Source organism: Pseudogymnoascus destructans (genome assembly GCF_001641265.1).
Source record: "Pseudogymnoascus destructans isolate 20631-21 unplaced genomic scaffold scaffold_40, whole genome shotgun sequence".
NCBI classification, from domain to species: domain Eukaryota; kingdom Fungi; phylum Ascomycota; class Leotiomycetes; order Thelebolales; family Thelebolaceae; genus Pseudogymnoascus; species Pseudogymnoascus destructans.
Genome location: NW_020167558.1, coordinates 83,720 through 105,263, shown reverse-complemented (window position 1 = coordinate 105,263; position 21,544 = coordinate 83,720). Strand labels below are relative to the sequence as shown.

The window sequence follows — 21,544 nt, the reverse complement described above, 5'->3', positions numbered from 1 at the left end:
GTTGGCTTCGAGCTTGAGGCGAATTTTCACAACCCAGTCTTCAAATGCTGGCTCTATCCCATCTGTGAGGATTGGAGAGTCTGAAATCCGAGCTGACAGTCGACTGTGAGAGTGGTGTCCTGGTTCATTCTTCAGAGCTTGTTGGGTTTGCTTTTCAAGATATTTCTGAATTGTTTGTTGCTCTGTGATTTGTTGCTCGTTGCTCTGGATCACTTCCTGTAACTGGAGAATGGCATCATCCTTTTCAGCCAGTATCGAATTTGAGTCCTCTGCTAGGGCCAAATAGTCCTGAAGAATGTTCTTGTGCAAAGTCCATGCCATTTTCTGGTTGGCGACAGATAGTTTCTGGAATTCGTCAAAGGTTTCAACATTCCATTCAGCCTTTTCATGTCGATTTGGAAGTATAGATTCATGTCTCTCTTGAGCTGTTTTGCCCAGAGTGTGAAGGAAGGTTTCGGATTTGAAATTAGGATCATGAAGTTCATTGGTTTGGTTTGCAGAGCTTGGAATTGATGCTCCTTCTGCCAGGGATTCCTGGTCTTGTTCTGGATCATTTCGAGCTGCCATTGCAGCTTTTTCTTTAGCTGTATAAGCCATAGCGAGTTGCTATTTCAATTTCGGTTTATATCGTCAAGTCAGACACATATTGCCAAAGGCCCTATTGTGCAGTTGTTGGCCGTAGGAGCCACTCGAGAGGAGCGCACTTCCCTCACAGTTATATCCTTGTCGAGGGAGCGTTGTAAAAGGTCTGACTTGCGAAGGTGGTGTGTGTGTGTCGAGCTGACTGTCGAAAGCCAACTTTGAGGGGTTGCCTGGAGATCGTCCTGGAATCGACTTCAGGATAAGGTTTCTGGTTCTGGGGTTTTCAAAGAGTGGATTTCGATTTCGATTTCAGAAGAGGGTTCAGCTCAAAGAGCAGGAAAAGAGGTATAAGAGAGATTGAGTTTTATGTCATGGTTCACCAAGGCATAGGGCGCCAGTTGGGTATTATGAATTAAACTCAATCTAGAGAAGAAAGGAAAGAGAAGAGGAGCACTCGAGCAGTGGCTCGATCTATATACAGCTATTGTGGAGTGAATTCTCTTTAGCGAGACCAGTTCTGAGAATTCACTCCACAACTGAAAACTTCACTCCAACCCCGGAAAGCTCCCCACACCCCTGAACCCCCACTCGAGCTGCAAGGCGCACTTGATATCGTAACAAGCGTCAAGTTGGTTAAGCAGGAGAGTCACAAGTTGCCATACTTGAATTAATTTGCATGCCTTAGTTCAGTTCCATCTGGAGGAGAACTTCAGAGTATTGAGAGATCCAGAGTAGTGATATTGGTTGAGTTTTGAGGAGTGCGAGGTGGTTCGGTTGGTGGAAGTGGAAGGTTAGCCAGAACTCTTTCTGGGAGAAAGGGTATTAAACCTGCTGCCCTCCACCCACTTCTAATGTTTTGAGCTATAAGACCCTTCTCTCGAATACACCGGAAGATTTCAACCCAGTGGGAGCGCTGGATTCGCTTTATTCCTGCTCGAGTATACCGATCTACTTCCTGAGCATGAAATCGCTTAAGAGGTCCATACACCCCAACATCAAGTGGTTGGAGTAGATGAGAGCAATGAGGCGGTAGAATAAGAAGATCGATGTCATTCTCAATGCACAGTGCAATCATATCGCCAGTAATGTGACTAGAATGGCCATCCATAATCAACATTCGCGGGTGATTTCCATCAGGCTCAAATACCTTCCGCAACCACTCAAATCCATGACTGTTTGAAGTCCAGCAGCCACTATTACTTGTTGAGAAGTGCCAGTTTGTAGGGGTGTCCTTTGGAATCCAACTTGAATTGGTATTCTTAGCCTTGAATATAATCATAGGTGGTAAAGCACCACCATCTGCATCAATGCATTCAAGTACAGTTATCCACTCCTGCTTCCCAGCTGTGACCTTCCAATTGGATTTCAAGGTAGAATCAACAATTATTCGTGTGGATTGAGTATCTCCAACTGCAAAACCTGTCTCATCCATATTATAGATGTTGCATGGCTTGTACTTTCGCTCTTCAATTCGTGCTTTAAACGCGTCAAACCAAGCTGAAATCTTTATAGGAGTAACTTCTTTATGTCGTGCAGACTCTAGTTGTCTTGAGTAGACCCCTTTAAAGTTTGGATGTCGTTTTAAGAATCTATAGATCCATTCATGGCCTATGGGGGTAGGATTGGTCCGAAGAGTGGTTTGAGAAGACGTGATTTGGACGCGTCGTACGCGAATTTCTTCAGCCATTTCCTTGATCAACATAGGAGTTGCAGGAAAACCCGTGGCAGTGAGACGTGTAATCCATCGTGCTAGTGTATTTTCTTCTGCATTTGAGAGAGCTTGTTCAATTTCGTGAGCTACAGCACGTGTTTTCTTCCCAGACATCCTATCAGCAAGAGTTGACTTAGGAACTTCGAAGTGGTCTGCAGCAAGTCTAATTAATTTGAATTCCTTCAATTGGAGCGCAATGACAGCCTTTTGGATGTTGTCTTCAATCTGAGCACGACTGTATGGTTGTGGGGTGTTCATGGTGGAAGGTATGAAGGTTCTGAGTTGGTAGTCGGGCATTTTTGTCCGACTACCCCGTATGTCCGACTACCCCATACGTTACGTTAGTAGTATTAACCAGTGTTAGTGCATATTAAGTTGAACCCTTACCGTATACGCACTAGCTACCAAAAGTAACCTATATGCAGGCCGTATAATACAATTTAGGACAAAAACTCCATCTACCCGGTACAAAGGTGAAAAAACGCCATCTACCCGGCAAGCGCTTATCCCCTTTCGGAACCTGCAACAGGCCAATGAGAGCACGTACTCTCATGTGGCCTTTTCGAAACAATTGAGCTGGCAACACTTGCCAACTCAATTGTACGGTAAGTCGGGGGTTAATTGAGACCCCCGAAGCTCCTTTCCTCCCTCTTCCCCCTTCCATCTAGAGCCCCGCTGACCCCTCCTAGGATCTCTCTCTCCCTTGCTCCTCTGACCCCTCGAAACCCCCCTCGGAAGCCCTCGCGCGAGGCACAAACTCCCGCCTCCCCGCCCCCGCCCCCGCATCTGACGATGGCCTCGCTGGCCGAACTCGCTGTCCCTGTCGACGGCAGCGAGTTCCTCGACTTAGACGCTTGGTCCCGCGCCCTAGACGACTGGGCCGTCAAGGAAAGTTCTCCTGGCGGCTCCAGAGGAGGGACAAAGACCGGGCAATGGCTGTTTGTCCCGAGGAGGGCTGTGCCTGGCGTGTCCGAGCCAGCCCTGACGACGAGCAATGGAAGCTCGTCGTCGTTGAGGGGGCACACACTTGCGTGGGGAGGGGGCAGCAGAAGTTTGCCTCCTCCTCAAAGGCAGAATGGCTGGACGGCGTGGTCTCTCGACACCTACGGGTGTCGAAGAAGACCACGCCAAGGGAGATTGTTGAGCTCCTCCGCGTTCGATTCGCGGAGGGGATTCTCTACGGTGTAATGGTGGGTGCACCAGATATGAGAATCTAGCCACCCAAGGAAGGGATGAATTTACTAAGACAACACACTGTCTTAGGAAACAGAGCCAAAGGGTTGTAGCTTAGACTATTCCACAACGCAGCAATCAGGTGTATGATGTGGTGAAGTGGTTTAGACAAGTTGCAACAAATGTTGAGTCTGAGAACTCAGGGGTAAGTCAGAGGTTAGCACCTCACTGACTTTTCAAAAACAGAGAATAACAAGATCAATGCTTGGAAGCTTGGAAAAGACGTAGAAGTATGTGCTAGTCGATTTACTGTATTTCCTGCTTGCCCTTTCTTAAGGAAAGGGCAATCCTATTTATGCCAAAGGAGTGTAGTTCTCTCATTTTCCATGACTTTCCATGACTAACCAGGCTTGGTAAATGTATTAGAAATCAAGTGCGACCCACAACTAGCTTGCTAATCATGTAGTGAACGTAAGAGAATCCCATAGAACCATCTCTTGGGTTCCTAGCCTATAGGAAGTGAAAAGGAGGTCTAAGGTTAGAGTACCTATAGATAAATTATGTCATAACTTAACCAATCTTGTGGGTAACTAAGGAGCGATGACGTGTAATGAATCATAGAGGGTTGTAGAAGCTTCTAGAGCTATCGTTCATGTTCCTAGGCCTCTAGTTGGTAGATATATGCCATGTGGTAGTATTGGCCCACCCCCTTAAGGAGGAGATTTTCTTAATAACTTGTTCAATGAGTGTTCAAATGATATGCCGTGATGTATGTAGCATAAACAGATGTAGTAGAAGAGTTTGCAGCAATCGTTGAGTAGTATTGCTTCTGTTGTTGGTGTGATAAGCCAAGATATGTATGGTGACTTGTAGGTTTGAGGAGGAGATTTCTAAGTTTGCTCTTGAGTTTGATAGCAAACTGAGTGCAACGAATGTCAGTATGACATACGGGAGGGCGCAGCAATCGTTGCTATGCCTTCTCGTAGGGGATATTGGAGCGCAGAGGCATAGCTTTCAGCTATTGCCCTCATATAAGCGCCTCCTGGAAGCATCTGCTCTAGGAGTTCATGTTGATCTCGTTCGAGATCGACACGACCGATTCCAACGGATCTTTGTGTGCCCTGCGGAGAGCAGGGCCACGTTCCAAGCCTCACGCCGGCTTGTTGCGGTGGACGGGACCTTCTTAAAGGCCCGTTTCATCCTTACTCTTCTTGTGGCCGTTGGCATTGATGCTAACGGCCACATTGTGCCACTTGCTTGGGCAGTGGCCGAGTCGGAGAACGCGGACTCTTGGGAGTGGTTTTTGAACCACCTCAAGTGGTCCCTCCCAGAGCTCGTGAGCGAGCCAAGCACCCTTGTCTCTGATAGAGACAAGGGGCTTCTTATTGCGGAGAGAACTCTCTCTCCGCAGGTGGTGATAGCTCATTGCTGTCGTCACCTCTCTGAGAATTTCTCAGAGCGGTTTGGGAGGGGCCTTCTACCCCTCTTCTGGAAGATTGCCCGGGCCACAACTGTGGCCCAATTTGACGGGCTTTTGGAGGAGCTTCGGGCTTTAAAGCCCGAAGCATCAGCATACCTTTATGGTGCCGAGCCCGAACGGTGGGCTCTGGCGAAGTTTCGTGGCCGTCGATACGGCCATGATACTTCAAATATTGCAGAGAGCTTTAATAAGCTCATCCGCACAGATCGAGAGCTCCCAATCGTGGAGCTTCTCGATGCGCTCTGGCACTGGGTGATGGCCCAGCGTGCGGAGCGCTCTCTTTTGGCTGTGGAGGCCATTGCTAAAGGGCAATGGCCTCCTCTCCTCACTAGGTTGGTGGAGGAGGGGAGGAACTGGGCCCATGGCAATGGGCTCCAGATATCCTCCCTAACAGAGGCACGGGTAGTCCAGCCAAATGGCAGGATCTACCTCGTTGACCTGACGGCAAGAACTTGTTCTTGCCGTCGATACCAAGAGAATGGCGTGCCTTGTGGGCACGCCATGACTCTTATATTTCGACAAGGGAGTCAATTGACTCCCTTTCTTCCGACAGAGCTGTCTGCCGCGTGCTGGCAGAGGCAGTATCAACTGCCTCTGCCTCCTGTCTCTGTCGAGGGTCTTTCGATAGACCCTGACGCCTTAGGAGGAATCTGTGACCCCCCAGTCACCCGAATCCCCCGAGGCCGTCCCCGAAAAGAGAGGGTTTGGAGGGAAGATGCCCGGCGTCCTCGAGGACGCCAGGAACGACGGGATCATGGAGGACTTCTGCCGCTTGGGGCAGTCGTTGCCGCCGTGCCGGACTTGGTCCGTACACGCTGCGGCACCTGCGGCGAGCCTGGGCACAATGCCAGGACTTGCCGCAGGCCTCACAATTGACCTGTTCTCATATGAGAACAGGTCAGTTTACAGGGGGGGTTACGGGGGGAGTTATGGGGGGTTTACGGCCTGTTCTCATATGAGAACAGGGGGATTTACGGGTGGATTGGGTGGGGGATGGTCACGTGGTAATCGACCGGGTAGATAGAGTTTATTTGGGTTTTTACCGGGTAGATGGAGTTTTTGCCCTACAATTTAATACACTGTTTCAGCTCCTACATTAGCGCTTACACTTAATATCTCAAGAATTAATGCATAGATTATTCCTAGATAATTAGGTACGAATTTAACGAAGTATAAAAAGCTAGAAACATACTTTTAATATATATTATTAAGCTGTTGTTGAGTTATTACCTTGCAAATTTCTCAATTTTAGGTGAGAAATTCAATGTCCGACTCGCTTGTGAAATACGTTATAGAAGTGCTGGTAATTCCACCATTGTGTTAATTGTTCAACCCTCAGATGCCCCCCTGAACTGAGTATAGCATAACTATGTTTGGTAGGATTGGAAGTCTATACACCACATCTTAATATTGCACATACATATAATCCAAACACTACCCAAATCGTTTCAGTAACCGAATAAATAGAGCCTTCAACGTCAAATAGACGACACATCAGTCATGATGAAGGTCTCAAACATTTCCATCCTGATTGTATACGTATTATGCGACTGATTTTACACTATCATACATTCTTTATCATTCCTCGCTCAAAAAAGACCAATCTGCTTCCCCACCATGTCCGCTATCCTTCCAAACGCCTTCGCACGATCGCTATCTGGCTCACTAACTACTGTGGGCTTTCCCCGATCCGCATCATCACAAATGCTAGCATGCAAAGGAACATCGCCTAGAAACTCAATACCGTGCTTTGCGCAGGTGTTCTCAACGCCAATGCCATGGCTTGAATTCTCACCGCCACCAAAGATATGAGTGCCTTCCAGACAATGCGGGCAGATGAAGAGAGACATGTTCTGGACCATGCCCAGAATAGGGATATTAGTTTTCTGAAACATGCCGATGCCCTTGATGGCGTCTTTCAAAGCTATGTCTTGCGGCGTTGAAATAATAATCGCGCCGTCAAGCTCGATTTGCTGTGTGATGGTGAGTTGCGTGTCCCCAGTTCCTGGAGGGAGATCAAGGACGAGGACATCGAGTCCGCCCCAGTCAACCTCGTGGAGAAGCTGTTGGAGGGCTTTCATAACCATCAGTCCCCGCCAGACAACGGGGGCGTCTTGGCCAACGAGGTAGCCCATAGACATTGATTTAAGGCCATAGTTTGAAAGAGGAAGGAGTTGGTTATCTAGTAATCGTTAGACTTTTTCTTCTTTACCAGTTAAATTTTTGGCATTCATACTTGAAGACAGGCGTGGCTCGCCAAAGAGATTGAGAAGAGTGGGTATCGAGGGCCCAAAGATATCCGTATCCAGAATGCCACTGCGAAGGCCGCTGCGAGCAAATGAAAGCGCAAGGTTTACTAATCTGCAATCAAAATTTGACACCTTATTTAAAAAGCGTAGTTTAAAAAATACCTGCAATGGTGGACTTGCCAACACCACCTTTGGCTGAGGAAACAGCTATTACTTTCTTCACGTCTTTGATGCGTCTCCGTTCCGGCAGCCCTCGTTGCATGCGCGGAATTGTCCCAGCCCGCGGCAATCCCTTTTTACCGAGTTAGTTGATTGTCAAAAAGCTATACTGCAATTAGATCTACATACCAAAGGATTTTCATGCCGCAAAGCCCTCAACGTCGAAAATAATCGCGGTCTCATGATTTATGCATTTCCGGGCATTGTCTCGACTTCGCCATAAACTACGGTACATGTCGTTGGTTGCGTCGGAGGTACGCGGCCGCTAGCGTTGGAAGAAGCGCCAAGATTTCGGGGTTTTGGAGGAATTTCTTGAGAACTTTTTGGCGGGAGGAGCAACGGCAAAATCGCAAAGCCAACATCGGGATGGCAAAAGGAAAGAGCAGTTCGCTTGCGAAACAGCTTGCTGAGCTGGAAGTGAAGGCTCCGAAGGGTATGCAATGCACTTAATTCCCAATGATTTGACTTCAAACTAATACAACCCAGATTTTGACCCCGAAGAAAATGAGGCACCGCTTGGGAGTGATGAGAGTGGTTCTGAGGAAGAAGATGAGAATTTGGGAACGGAGCATTATGTGAACGTTGGGTATGTGCCCCATGCTTTGTTCTTGCCTAATGTTATGGTGTACTGACAGTCTTTTTTTCTTCTAGAAAGAGCAAGCTGCGAAAGCCCGCCCAAGTCGCCCTTGGCCCTCAATACGCCGGAGCTCGAATTAGCCGCAAGGATCTACTGAACAATGATGAGGACTCAGATATCTCTGGTGATGAGGAATCCACTGAGGAACAGGATTTGGAGGATATCATTGACCCCAATACTGTTGATCTAGACGCGGAAGACTTGGATGGAGAAATCAACAGCAACGATGCTCTTGGCGAAAGCGATGAAGAGAAACTTAAGGAATTTGTCTTCTGCGGAAGTGGCAAACCCAAATATGCAGTAGGTGGCGGCCCAAGCAATGACGAGTCTGGATCCGAAAGCCAAGAAGAGTTGCTAGAGGACGGAGACGAAGACGAGGATGAGGACATGGACGAGGTCGACGATGACAATGAAGAGGTGGAAGATGACATTGACGACTCGGAAGAAGATAGTGATGAAAGTGAGGTAGGAGACGACGAGCAAGCTCGCCGTGCTGAACTACGAAAGATGATGAGTGAAGAGCAAAAAACCGTCGTTGCTACAATTTCTCAGGCCGCGAAAGCCGACGCTGAGAAGGGCAACGCTGTCAAGGCTCAACGAAAGACATTCGATTCATTGCTAAATGTCCGCATTCGCCTCCAAAAGGCTCTTGTGGCCACAAATTCTATGTCCTCTTTGGAGCAAAGCTCCGAAACTTCGACACCGTACAAGGCGGCCGAAGAAGCTGCAGTCAAGCTTCTGAACACATTGAATGCCATGCGATCTGAGCTTGACAAAACAGCAACGAACTCAAAGAAGCGCAAGCACACCGCCATCGATGCCACAACGTCCAACTCTGACATCTGGGCTGCTATCCAAGCCTCCGAGTCTCAATCTGTTCCGAAACGTCAGGCAACACTAGCAAAGTGGTCTGCCAGGGTCCGCGGCACAACTGCAGCTCCCATTTCCCGCAAGCTTAACAATGTTGCTGAGCAATCTATTGTCGACGTCCTCTCTGAGCAGCTGTCTGGTTCCAACGCAGAGCGCCTCATCAAGCGCACGAGAATGCCGCGCTCCTGCGCTCCCATTCAGGTCAAGGCCAGGATTACTGAAGATGAGAACATTTATGACGATGCGGACTTCTATCAGCTCCTCCTTAAAGAGCTGGTCGATCAACGCATGGTAGATTCGTCATCCGCCCCATCCATGGGAGCTGGTGGCCAGCCAATTGCACAGTGGGCTGCGGCTAAGGAGGCGAGGACGAAGAAGAATGTGGATACGAGGGCAAGCAAGGGACGTAAGATGAAGTTCACAGTGCACGAGAAGTTGCAGAACTTTATGGCACCGGAGGATAGGGGATTATGGGAGCCGGAGGCGATTGATAGGTTCTTCGGCACCCTTCTGGGCCAGAAAATGAATCTGGGAGAAGAGGACGAGAGCGATGACGAGGAGGCGCCTCTGGCGGAGGAAGCGTTGATGTTGTTCAGGTCGTAGATATACCGCTGCTAAGGACTGTGCTTTTATAGTATACCCAAAAGTATGTAATTATCGGATCCGCCCGATCGCCTTGCTCCCAGTCGGATAAAACGAGCTATTTTATCCTGAGGCAAAGGAGGGAGAAGATTTGATCCTTGTTGAGTTTGTAACCTAAGTGGATAGATATAGTAACTACCATTTGTTCAAGACCATTGTTTTGTGAGCGACGTAAAAACACTATTATGAATGTTTAAATAAATACCTTCATACATGTATCGCACTTCACCAGATGGCGTGAACAAAAATATTCAGATCTTCATAAGTTAAATCTGGGTGTCATTTACCATCTATAACAACCCGTTTGAGATGCCGCTCTATTACAATTTCTTGTCGTGTTCGACCCATAATTCTGACAACCCTCCGTCATTAATCATTCATCCTTTGGAAGTCTCTTCGCACTCTTGAGTTGGACTATGAGGGCTAGTTCCAAGTCTCGAATCAGTCTCAACACTGACTCCTTTGCCCAGCGGGCTCCCCTTTATGCCTCGCCGTTCTTGTTGGATCCGATCCAGAGGACGGGACGCTTTCGGTGCCGGTACATATGGCGACCCAGGCGTCGATGGAAATTCCGGAGTCGTGCCTTTTCTAGAACCCGACGGGTTCTCTTTATTCCGCAGCAACCAGTGATCTGGGGTTCCACTATTCGGAGTTGCGCTCCGAGATCTCTCCCAGCCCCTTCTTGGCAGCGGCGATTGATCGCATTCATCGAAACCAGGACCACCCCGCCTTGCTGGGCTAGACGGCTGAGACCCATATTGATAGTCTTCTCCCCTGTGTTTTATCGGGCTCTCATCATACGGATCAAATCCGACTTTCTGTCTAGCTTCAAAGCGCCTTCGGCGTCTCTCTTCAACATCTCCACCGGCGCCTGTAGTAGATGACTCTTCGAGGAAGAAGTTAAGTAATTCGTCCGGGATGGAGAGATGAGAGGCTTGCTGGAATTGTTGGAGGGCCGTGAGACGAACGAGCATCTCTAGAAGGGACAGTGAGGAGCGAACTGGCCCGAAAGGCGTAGAATACGCTTGCGGGGCATTCGGTGGGCGGGAATAGCGCCGCTTTTGTGGACTAGGACTACCGGTTGATGAGGAGCTGCCGATGTCAAGGTTCGACAAACTTCTTGTAAGATCGGGATCAGAGGGCGACTCGTGTGAGGAGCCTGGGCGAACTGAAGCGTAGGCAGAACCCCTGCCCGGTTCCTCTTCGTCATCTGAGCTTTCTTCATCATCGGACTCTACATAAACTTCGAAAGCTACCCATTCGGGGTCCAGGTTAGGAGGGAAACCCCAAACCCGTTTCTTGTGTACGTCTGTATTGGGTAGCTCATTTGGCTCCAAAACCGAGTTTTCTCGGCGAAGTTGCTCGTCAATATCTAGCTGCGATTCATCGGGATCGGTTTCGGTGTCATCATATATCGAGTCCTCTAACTGTCTTCCTTCTCCTTCCACGCTTTCGAACGGTTCATCCCACAGGTTATCACGTTCAGAGGATTCCATCATGCGCCGCGGAGGAACAGCGTTCACATCACGCTTCAAAAGAAGAACAGGGCTATTTGCTTCTCCCTCACTGCCAATATTGAGGATTTTGCCAGTGTCGGCGTAGAATATTTTCGATATCTGATGTATCGGAAAATGCTCTCTTAAACCTGCAAGGGCTACATCTTCAAATGGACCGGGTTGAGGCTCGTTTTCTTCGTAGGTATGTACTCGATTGTCATCCAGATCTTCAACGATAACGAGTCGATAGGAATACTCATTGGCTTTCCCTTCTCCGGCGATTTGAAGCTCCGACCTGTCGTCATTCTCATTACTCCCCGCGGTAGAACCATCGCCAAGGTCATTGGCGTTAGTAGAAGACCTAAAGTCGGAACGGGCGCTATCATCGTACGAACCACTCAAGGGGCTCCTCATTAATTTGACCTTTGCCTTATGTATAGTCTCTTTCCAGACCATATCTCGTATACCCCTTTCGTCATGAGGTCTATTGGAATGCCCTGCGAATAACATATACACAGAGAGTGTAAACGTTGGCCCAGCTTGTATCGGACGGCTGGGATCTAGTGAGTAACGTGTATCACATGCTGTGAGGAAAGTGCTCGCTTGAAGGAGTCTTGACGGGGACACAGAAGCAGGCAAGGTCGTGGAAAGACTGGCCCCAGATGTCGCGATTGCAAGGTTGATCAAGGGGACGGCATCTTCGATACGAGTGAGCAATCGCTTGATATCCTGAACAATGAAGCGCAATTCAGCCTTGTGGTCAGGGCCAGATTTGGATCGACCAGTTCCGCGGCGAGCCGATTCTTCAGCACTCGCAGCTTTGGCAAGACGGACCCCAAGAGACTGTATGTCCCAGCGCAACTCTTTTGTCAGAGTGACTGCAGACTCAAGTGAAGTATTGCCGCGAGCCGAGCTATTGTAAGTCAGTATGATATCGAAGTAAGGAAGATCGCCCACCAACATCAGCTCAATCATATCAATTGCTGGTGAAATAATCTGTAGTAGTTGGCAGTTAGATCATATCTTCTTAACCACCGCTTTGCAAACGCAAACATAGTTTCTTTATCACATGACTTCAATAACTCACTCTGATCTTGCTGTCAAGCCGCATCTGAAGACCTTGGAGTTCGTGAAACTCCTCGTTATTGTCGACGGTCTGCAGCCACCAATTAGTAAGGCTATATATGAGTTTGGCAGATAGGAAGCACACCTTTAAGAACCTCGAGCACTGTCCTACTGCATACCCACTTGTTATGGCGATTCCAGACCTGATTTTATTAGAACAGCAAACGGATGAAGGAAATGGGCCGTACCTGATCGCATAGTTCATCGCCTGCTGCGTGATCTATACGGATGTTAGAAACTTCATGATACTTGGAACAAGCGACTTGCTTTTCCCAGCAGATCGTCCATGGCGAATAAGTTGGCGAGTATGAACTAAGTTCACAGTTCAGGGTATGTGTACAGTGTACACCATGGATCAGCTCTTCCTTTATTCATAGTAAAAAAATCATTTATGCGTGAAGCTCGTTGGTGTTTTACGGCGGTACACCAGACAATCCCGCTGTTATTTTACAGGTGGTGGTTGTGGAGTGGTGGTGTGTCAAGTTGCTGACCTAATCAGGCCGACATGGCCGTTGTACCCATATGATTTGCTGGACACACCTCAATTTTCTGGGCTACCTGAACAGTTCACCTCGAGTTTCAACGACAAACTTGTCTCGACGCTCCGCCTACTGTTCAAAATCTCAATCTAGTGCTCAATACATAACTTGTGGAAGATATCGCATTATACCGATTTAGAGTGCTTGGCTTTAGTTGTGGATTTCGACATCTCTGCCCCTCAATTTGCATAGTGCGGGGCACAATATTTCACTTCAACGCCACTGAATATCACGATCTCGACCACAATGTCGCACCTCAACTCATGGGAAGATGACCCAGCCGCGCAGGAGGAGAACATCGCTCGCCAGGCTCAACAAATGAACCTCAACGCCGCTGCGCAAGCCAACACTTTCCGTCCCGGCGCATCGTCATTCACCCCCGGCGCACAAACTTTCCAGCCTGGCCAACAATATCCACAATACGGCGGCGGATATGATCAAGCCCAATACCAGCAGTACCAAAACCAAAGCCAAGGCTACGGCCAGCAGCAGCAGTATGGCGGACAGCAAGCCTATGGGCAGTACGGCCAAGGTGGCTACGGGGGTGGTTATAACCAAGGGGGTTCGCAAACATACGGTGAGTTTGTCACTTAAATGGAGGCTATTTTGGGGTTTTATACTTACAAATATAAAGGACAACAGAACTCTGGCTACGGCCGGGAGCAACAAGCCACCCAGGCGGCTTTCGTTCCATCTCAAGTCCCGACCATTGCGAAACGCTCCGACGCTCCCGCAGGTACAGCTGCGGCTGGAGCATTAAACAAGCCTATTGCAACCAAGGAGGGTGGCCCCAAGGTTCTTAGCATCGGAGGTAACGCGCCAGCTCCAAAAGCCAAGGTTTTGTCGATAGGCCTCCCGGCAGTCAAGAAGGAGGAGCCAAAGAAAGAGGAGGCAGCAAAGGCTACCAAGGAAGCCACACCCGCCGCAGGAAGCAAGGCTACCGCAACGAAGGCAATCTCCAAAGCTGATGGAGCTGCTACTGGAAAGACTTCTCCTGCTCCATCTTCTGGACGCTCGAGCCCTAGCGCCGCTGTCGCTGAGAAGCAAGCAAAGAGGGAGGCTGATGCTGTGGAGAAAGAGCAGCTTGCTGATGTCGACCAAGAGACATTGAAGGAAATTTACGGAAAGGAGCACGTAAACATCATCTTCATCGGCCACGTTGATGCTGGAAAATCGACCCTTGGTGGAAGCATTCTATATGCTACTGGTATGGTTGACGAGCGAACGATGGAGAAGAATAAGAAGGAGGCGAAGGAAATGGGTCGTGAGACTTGGTATCTGTCGTGGGCCTTGGATCTGACCAAGGAAGAACGTTCCAAGGGAAAGACTGTAGAGGTAGGCCGTGGTTATTTTGAGACCGACAAGCGCCGCTACAGTATCTTGGATGCTCCCGGTCACAAGACATATGTTCCTCACATGATTGGAGGTGCCTCCCAAGCGGATGTAGGCATTTTGGTTATTTCTGCACGTAAGGGAGAGTATGAAACAGGTTTCGAAAAGGGCGGACAGACAAGAGAGCATGCTATGCTTGCCAAGACTCAGGGTGTGAACAAGTTGATTGTTGTTATCAACAAGATGGACGACCCAACTGTGGCCTGGTCAAAGGAGCGCTACACCGAGTGTACGACAAAGCTCGCAGCTTTCCTCAAGGGAACTGGATACAATTTGAAGACTGATGTCTTTTTCATGCCTATTGCGGCTCAGATTACGGCTGGTATTAAAGATCGCGTCCCTAAGGACCTGTGCTCATGGTACGATGGGCCGTCTCTTCTTGAGTACCTGGACAACATGTCCGCATTAGAGCGCAAGCTTAACGCTCCTTTCATGATGCCTATCAACGGTAAATATCGTGAAATGGGAACCATTGTCGAAGGAAAAATCGAAGCTGGTGTTATCAAGAAGGGGGCGTCGCTTGTCATCATGCCTAACCGCAACAACGTTGAAGTCGCGGCCCTTTATGGTGAGACTGAAGACGAAACCCAAATCGCCCAGTCAGGAGACCAGATTCGCGTCCGCCTGCGCGGCGTCGAAGAGGAAGACGTGCTTCCTGGCTTTGTGCTGTGCTCGCCAAAGCGTCTCGTTCACTGCGTCACTGCCTTCGAGGCCCAGATCCGCATCCTTGACCTCAAGAGCATTCTTTCTGCGGGATTCAACTGCGTGATGCACGTCCATTCGGCAATCGAGGAGGTCACCTTTGCGGCCCTGCTGCACAAGCTCCAGAAGGGCACTGGGCGCAAATCAAAGGTACCACCGTCGCATGCTAAGAAGGGAGAGAGCATTATCGCGCGTATGGAGATCATTGGAGGCGCAGGGGCCGTCTGTGTGGAGAGGTTCGAGGATTACCCTCAGTTGGGCCGTTTTACTTTGAGAGATCAGGTATGTTCATTCTACTCACAAGATGCCGATCTTAAAACTAACCAGCCATTAGGGTCAAACAATTGCCATCGGCAAGATCACGAAGCTCATTACGGACCAGTCAACAACAGCCTAAGTATAACGTAATTTTTTTACGACCTAGACTATTGACGGCCTGCCGGGAAAATGGGAGAGGCAGAGGGGCACAGGTTGGAGAACTGTAGCTTCATGAAAGGGATTATGCATATATGATAGATTAAAAGCAAGTTACAGTACACATATTTTGTAGGTCACGAGTGTACAAATGTGACTGCGTTTTAACGTCTGTTGGCCGAGTGCAGCGAATTCAAAGAACGGATCCCATCTAGTAACTATGTCCTACTGCGCACTAGATCTACTATCATAATAAACCGGTGAAAAGTTTAAATGGCCAAGATTGCTCGTAGGAGTCTTAATATTTTTTATATCAGAAACACGTCTCGAAATCACTCCACACTTGTGTCCCACGTTATTTCTCACCGCCCTCCCAAATTGGGTTTATTGCCGCCTCATGTGGAACATTCACGCGTGTAAGTGACCACAGCTTCACTGACAATGTCTGTGTAAGACGCGCAGTACGAGCTGTAATAGATGGATGGGGACTGGGATGAGGTATGGATGTCTTTTGATGATGTTTCTCCTTGCACTCCTCTGGATTGCCGACACCGTCTTTGTCGACCCATTCAAAGCGCGTCCTCAACAACCCCGCCGGGGCGCATGCGGCTCCATTGACGGCTTCGACTTTCTCCCTTCGAACGGATAGCTAATATTATCTGATATAGGTTGCGCGCCTTGCGCTCCCTCCGCCGGGTCGCCATGCCGTGCCTACGCCAGTTGCGACTATGGCGTTCGACACCATGCAAGAGCTGTTCTGGGTCGGCAACGATTACGTATGATTCAGTCCTCCCGCAATCTATTGAAGTTAACTCATGGGATGGTATAGGGCCGAGTCACCTCATTTTATAGCCCCGAGCTACAGAAACACACATCCTTCCGAGCGCACCCTTCTGGCGATGGGCCGGTGAGGCAGTTGCTCTTTCATGACAAGGGCGTTATAGCTCTCGGGACGAAGAGTGTCCATATGGCCACAAGGCGTGGCCTTCCATTGTGGTATATAGTGTATGGGTGCCTTCTACCAATATACTTTGGACGAGTTGCTGACCTGGGATATGTAGCCATGACAGTATGAAAGATCTGCGCTGCATGAGTTTTACTTCGAAAGGCACCAACGAAATCATTGTTGCTGGCCTCCAAGACCAGATGTTTGTTATAGATGTCAACAAAGGGGAAATAACAAAAGAGGTATGTATCTTTTTGCCCATACAAGGAATGACTCTGACGGCTTAGATCCCAACCCCTGATCAATATACGATTATGAAGCGGAGCCGCTATATCTGCGCCGCGACTACGAAAGGAGCGGTAAACATCCTCGACCCAATTAGTTTCAACATCGTCAAAACTTGGAACGCCCACACGTCGATGATCAGCGATTTAGATGCGCAGCATGACTTTATTGTTACATGCGGTTACTCGCTCCGCCAGGGCCAGTCGTATATGCTAGACCCGCTTGTCGGTGTGTTCGACCTCAAAAACCTCGTCTCCCTTCCACCCATACCCTTTCCAGCCGGGGCAGCCTACGTCCGCATGCATCCAAGGATGTCGACTACAAGCATCGTCGTGTCGCAACTGGGCCAAATGCACATAGTAGACCTGATGAACGTGAATACTAGTAATGTTCGTCAGGCTAATATACTGACCTACTTAACAATGATAGAGATTGCACCTTCAGGCGAAGCAATTGCTTTGTCTGATGCAGAATGCAATGTGCACCTTTGGGGCTCGCCTTCACGGATTCGCTTTGCTGAGCTCAGCAATCCTGTTGAATTTGCGGATCCGGAAGAGGAGCATTCACGTATGGATTGGGACACAGTGACGTGAGTCGTCCGCCCTAACTGTGCATACATATAACTGATATTTCCCTGGTGCAGGCCTATTAACACTATCGGAATGCCATATTATAGGGAGCAGCTTCTATCTGCTTGGCCCACACATATCATATCTGATGTGGGAGCACCTCCGTCAAAGATTGATCCACAGTTCCTTACAGGCCTCACACCTATCGACTGGGGAGCATACGGCCGCAACACCAAAACCACAAGACGGAACCAAATCGGCGATACCCGCACCCCAGATAAGTCTACTGCCAGCCTCCAAGCACCAAAATTCTTGAGCGAGAAAGCTCGTGAATCTGCAAACTCCAACACGATGGACCGTCGGATCAGTGATGTTGCAGATGCACTTGGTGCAGCCGAACTTTCGAGTTTGAAAGCAGATGTTCCTGTCATGTATCGTAATGTGGAGATCAAGTATAGTAAATTCGGCGTTGACGACTTTGACTTCGGGTAAGTTTGCACATCATCCTGTTCGGCCTCACGGATACTTACAACAACTAGATTCTATAACAAGACCAAATACTCTGGTCTTGAGATCCACATATCAAATTCTTATGCCAACCCCATTTTGCAAGTATTGCATTTTACGCCGCTGATCAGAAATATAACCCTGCAACACACCGCGACGTCCTGCGCCAACCCGACCTGTCTCCTATGCGAGATGGGCTTCCTGTTCGACATGCTCGAAAAAGCAGAGGGGTCTATATGCCAGGCGACAAACCTCCTTAAAGTTCTCAGTAACCACCCCGAAGCCGCCCGCTTAGCCTTATTGGAAGAGGATTCTCCAGGCGCCTCTTTAACCACCATGCTCCAGGGCCTAAATCGCTTCCTCCTCGACCGCATGACACAAGACTACAAGAGCATCGCGCCGCATTCCGACGCATTCGGCCAGCTCCTGGCCACGCCTGCGACTACAGCGATCCGCTGCATGAACTGCCGCAGCGAACACACGCGCCCCGGCACGACCTTTGTGAATGAGCTCATCTACCCCCTCCCCAAATCCGCAGGGCGCAACTTACGTCCGCCCAAAGTCTCCTTTTCGCAGGTCCTTAAGTCGAGCATCGAGCGCGAGACGACGAGCCGTGGTTGGTGTAGCCGCTGCCAGCGCTATCAGTCGCTCGCGACGCGTAGGACGATCCACAACGTGCCGCCTGTGTTGATTCTGAATGCAGCCATCCTGAGCCCGGAGGCGAAGCAGTTATGGGGAACGCCGGGATGGCTTCCGGATGAGATCGGTGTTATTATCGAGCAAGGCCAGTTCTTCTGTTATGAAGGCGAGGATCTGAAGTTGCACTTACAGAGGGGCATGCACAATATTACAGTGTACTCCCTGATTGGCGTCGCCGCCGATGTGGATAGTGGACAGCACCAGAAGTCGCATCTCGTATCTGTCGTGAATGGTAAGTTTGTTTCCAGTGGCCTGAGTTCTTTTTACTAACACAAACAGTGGCACACTCAATGCCCACCGCACCCGGCGAACATGGCTGGCACCTCTTCAACGACTTCCTCGTCCGCCCCACCAAGCGCGAGGAAGCCCTCTCCTTCAACCCCGCCTGGAAACTCCCCTCCGTCCTCACCTTCCAAATCAAATCCGCAAATAACCTCATCGACGACTCCTGGAAAAAGAACCTCGACACCTCCCTCCTCTACCAAGAGTCGGGCCCCAACCCCTCCGCCCCGTGCTCCCACACCCCCCTAAACCCCTTAACGGAACGCCCCACGCACGGCACCATCTTAGCCCTTGACACGGAATTCGTTTCTACTCGCCAGCCTGAGATCGAAATCAACAGCGATGGCGACCGCGCCACTATCCGGCCTATCGTATACGCCCTCGCCCGGGTGTCTGTCGTGCGAGGTCCTGCCCCGGCAACTGCTCTCGACGCCTCGCTGCCGCCTGCGACGCCGCTGATTGATGATTATATCGCGAGCCGCGAGCCGATTGTGGATTATTTGACTAGCTATTCCGGAATCCAGGCCGGGGACCTCGATCCACGGACGAGTCCGCATAGTCTTGTGAGTCTGAAGACTGCTTATAAGCGTCTCTGGATCCTCGTCAATCTTTCCGTCACATTCCTCGGTCACGGCCTAAAACAAGATTTCCGCGTCGTGAACATCCAAGTGCCCAAAGCGCAGGTGATTGACACAGCAGAACTCTTCTTCGTCGCTGCTCGCTTGCGAAAGTTGAGCCTGGCGTTCTTGGCATGGGTGCTGCTGAAAGAGGATATCCAGGTGGTGGTACACGACAGTATTGAAGATGCGCGCACGGCGTTACGGCTGTGGGGAAAGTGGAGGGAGTTTGTAGAAGCGGGCGTGCTAGAGGAGATATTGGCGGATGTGTATCGTGTGGGGAGAGAATGCGGATTTAGACCGCCTGGGAGGGGAGGCGACGTAGGGACGCCTTCGAAGAATGGTGGTACTGGGGCGGGGACGCCGATGATGGGGACGCCGGCGAAAAATGGGGGGGTGGGGATGGGAATGGGGACGCCGCTTAGGAATGGGGGTTTTGGGACGGGGATGGGGACTCCGAGTGGGATGGGAACTCCTAGTAGGGGATTGTGATGTTTTTAGACTGAAGACGGGGACGAAACGGGTTTGAAACGGGGTGATTGAAAGAATATCTTGAAATATATATGCAACTTTTCGTGATGAATCTTGGCTCGGTGACTCCGCTTGAAGTGGCGTGGATAAAGCAACAATGCTGATCTATAGTGAAAGGGAAGTGACGAAAAGATCACAGGTTTTTCGCCTGAAACGACGCGAACAGAGTGACACCAAGAAGCTACAATGGACGTCTCTATAGCCAAATATCTTTACCACAATGGCCCTTTGGCCTGCCCTAGAGCTCAGTAAGCAGTATCGCAACCACCGATGCCGCTAATAATGAAGTAGACAAACATTGCGGCAGTGCCTCTAGTGAGGTACTTTTTAAGGGATTGCTATGCCGTCGCCCTTTTCTTACTCCCACAAAAGTTGTCATTTGCTTGCAAGAATGAAAGCTAACTACTTCTATTCCCTTAAAAATACACCGTAGCCTACTTCTGCAACTACAACAATCACCCGCAGTCCTGCTATGTCAGTGGGCGCCAGTCGATGTCCTGGTCCATTACCGCCGTCTGCGGCCTCTATGGCACGGGGTGCACCTACAACTATTTTCTCAAATTGACAAATTGCTTACAACTTTTTCCCCTAGACCCTAAGGGCTCTACTTCCAGTCAATTACGCATTATAACTCCCATCTACATCCATTCCTGCTCGTTCGGGCCCTGTATGAAATCAAGACATCTGTTGCGGCAGCTAACAAGTCTACTTGTCGTAGACGTCTAGCTCGCATAAGTTGGTACGCTTTGGTAAATTTGAGATTATAGAAGGGAACAAGCTTTTTATCACTTTGTACAAAGTACTCGTTTCGTGGTAAGTCCACTGGGTCATATGGGGAGAAAGAATTCGTGTGGAGGATGGCTTTCCATGCGCTAGGTATTTCATTAATGAGCCTTTTAATTGCTCGACGAGCCTCTGATGATTTTTGCGGCGAGAGGGATGGTGGGGTGATGGGTTGATTTATATCTGGATCCCAGATATCACCGAACATCGACGCCCCTGATTCCCTAAGGGTCATCTAGATGCCACTTCCCCATCTTCTTGCTCCAGCCCCTATGTGATTACCGAGGAGTATATGATACCATATCGGTGTTCGGAGTAGTTCAAGATTTGTAGAGGGGGGGGCGATCACGATTTTGCCATCAGTGATACTTTTGTTATACATTTTACGCCACCGAATCCAGACGGAGTTCAGTTCTGGCTGGACTTTATGTGTTTCTGAGATCCATTGTAGCTAGGGTTGGTCTATCGCGCTTAGGGTGAGCGTGGATGCGGAAGCACTACTAATAATGATTTCCCGGGCGAGTTTTACCTAGAGAAGCTCAGGGTGTTAACTGTGCGGGCCACAATGGATAGTACCGTGGCATTAAGAATCACACGATGCCGCCTTGGGAGAGTGGGCAGCAGGTTTGCAGATTCTGGATGGTTTTGTGTCTCTTATTGTCCCATACGAGGCGGTAGTATTCAGTTTCGAGGTCTTTCTTCGTTCGAAGGGGGACGTTTAGAAAGCGGAAGGAGAATCGAGGGAGGGACATCATAAGAGAGTTGGCAATGAGAACTCGTCCTTTGATAGATAGGTAGAATCGCAACCATCTGCTAGACACCTGCTTAAATTTCTGCAGGATGGTGTCCTAATGGTTGCGGATTTGGTCCTTAATGTCTGTTCCAACAGGAATCCCGAGATGGACGTATGGGTTCTCTAGGCTGATATGTTAGACGAGGGGTATATTTATGCGTGCGAGAAACCATTGTGGTCTTTTGATATGCTCAAGGCTACAATTTCAAGGAGACTTCTACCACAAAAACGTATCGGCCACGTTGGAATAGTCAAAAATCGAATTATTACAGCTCGAGATATAGAGAGGCAGTGAGAAAGC

At 49.4% G+C, this 21,544-nt stretch overlaps 5 protein-coding genes across 5 annotated transcripts; 3 read left to right on the top strand and 2 right to left on the bottom strand.

Moving 5' to 3' along the window:
- Positions 1-6,453: 6,453 nt before the first annotated feature.
- VC83_09298 (uncharacterized protein) lies at positions 6,454-7,609 on the bottom strand. Its single transcript, XM_024472741.1, has 4 exons — positions 7,544-7,609; positions 7,358-7,487; positions 7,183-7,302; positions 6,454-7,128 (listed from the first exon to the last, which is right to left on the bottom strand). Exons 1-4 carry the CDS (start codon positions 7,595-7,597, stop codon positions 6,536-6,538), a joined length of 897 nt encoding a protein of 298 aa, XP_024319726.1. The 5' UTR covers positions 7,598-7,609; the 3' UTR covers positions 6,454-6,535.
- An 80-nt stretch (positions 7,610-7,689) lies between these two features.
- Positions 7,690-9,766, top strand: BFR2 (rRNA-processing protein bfr2). The gene is made up of 3 exons (XM_024472740.1): positions 7,690-7,847; positions 7,901-8,000; positions 8,066-9,766. Exons 1-3 carry the CDS (start codon positions 7,781-7,783, stop codon positions 9,522-9,524), a joined length of 1,626 nt encoding a protein of 541 aa, XP_024319727.1. The 5' UTR covers positions 7,690-7,780; the 3' UTR covers positions 9,525-9,766.
- Positions 9,767-12,605, bottom strand: VC83_09296 (uncharacterized protein). The gene is made up of 6 exons (XM_024472739.1): positions 12,452-12,605; positions 12,373-12,404; positions 12,270-12,327; positions 12,147-12,215; positions 12,021-12,055; positions 9,767-11,972 (listed from the first exon to the last, which is right to left on the bottom strand). The coding sequence occupies exons 1-6, from the start codon at positions 12,470-12,472 to the stop codon at positions 9,941-9,943; spliced, it is 2,247 nt and encodes a 748-aa protein (XP_024319728.1). The 5' UTR covers positions 12,473-12,605; the 3' UTR covers positions 9,767-9,940.
- SUP35 (translation termination factor GTPase eRF3) lies at positions 12,585-15,494 on the top strand. Its single transcript, XM_024472738.1, has 3 exons — positions 12,585-13,300; positions 13,358-15,099; positions 15,152-15,494. Exons 1-3 carry the CDS (start codon positions 12,970-12,972, stop codon positions 15,212-15,214), a joined length of 2,136 nt encoding a protein of 711 aa, XP_024319729.1. The 5' UTR covers positions 12,585-12,969; the 3' UTR covers positions 15,215-15,494.
- Positions 15,495-15,661: 167 nt separating this feature from the next.
- Positions 15,662-19,628, top strand: PAN2 (poly(A)-specific ribonuclease; the record flags this gene model as incomplete). Its single annotated transcript, XM_024472737.1, has 8 exons — positions 15,662-15,729; positions 15,900-16,007; positions 16,061-16,236; positions 16,293-16,419; positions 16,465-17,051; positions 17,106-17,519; positions 17,571-18,469; positions 18,517-19,628. Exons 1-8 carry the CDS (start codon positions 15,709-15,711, stop codon positions 19,626-19,628), a joined length of 3,444 nt encoding a protein of 1,147 aa, XP_024319730.1. The 5' UTR covers positions 15,662-15,708.
- Positions 19,629-21,544: the final 1,916 nt, after the last annotated feature.

Excerpts from the sequence above, each read along its gene's own strand:
- VC83_09298 (XM_024472741.1), bottom strand. The coding sequence starts at position 7,597 with ATGAGACCGCGATTATTTTCGACGTTGAGGGCTTTGCGGCATGAAAAT. Across the intron at positions 7,303-7,357 it reads TGGCAAGTCCACCATTGCAG|TAAACCTTGCGCTTTCATTT; the intron begins GTATTTTTTAAA and ends ATTGCAGATTAG. Across the intron at positions 7,129-7,182 it reads CGAGCCACGCCTGTCTTCAA|ATAACCAACTCCTTCCTCTT; the intron begins GTATGAATGCCA and ends AACGATTACTAG.
- SUP35 (XM_024472738.1), top strand. The coding sequence starts at position 12,970 with ATGTCGCACCTCAACTCATGGGAAGATGACCCAGCCGCGCAGGAGGAG. Across the intron at positions 13,301-13,357 it reads AGGGGGTTCGCAAACATACG|GACAACAGAACTCTGGCTAC; the intron begins GTGAGTTTGTCA and ends ACAAATATAAAG. Across the intron at positions 15,100-15,151 it reads GTTTTACTTTGAGAGATCAG|GGTCAAACAATTGCCATCGG; the intron begins GTATGTTCATTC and ends ACCAGCCATTAG.
- BFR2 (XM_024472740.1), top strand. The coding sequence starts at position 7,781 with ATGGCAAAAGGAAAGAGCAGTTCGCTTGCGAAACAGCTTGCTGAGCTG. Across the intron at positions 7,848-7,900 it reads GGAAGTGAAGGCTCCGAAGG|ATTTTGACCCCGAAGAAAAT; the intron begins GTATGCAATGCA and ends AATACAACCCAG. Across the intron at positions 8,001-8,065 it reads GAGCATTATGTGAACGTTGG|AAAGAGCAAGCTGCGAAAGC; the intron begins GTATGTGCCCCA and ends TTTTTCTTCTAG.
- VC83_09296 (XM_024472739.1), bottom strand. The coding sequence starts at position 12,472 with ATGGACGATCTGCTGGGAAAA. Across the intron at positions 12,405-12,451 it reads TGGACGATCTGCTGGGAAAA|ATCACGCAGCAGGCGATGAA; the intron begins GCAAGTCGCTTG and ends ACATCCGTATAG. Across the intron at positions 12,328-12,372 it reads GCGATGAACTATGCGATCAG|GTCTGGAATCGCCATAACAA; the intron begins GTACGGCCCATT and ends TAATAAAATCAG.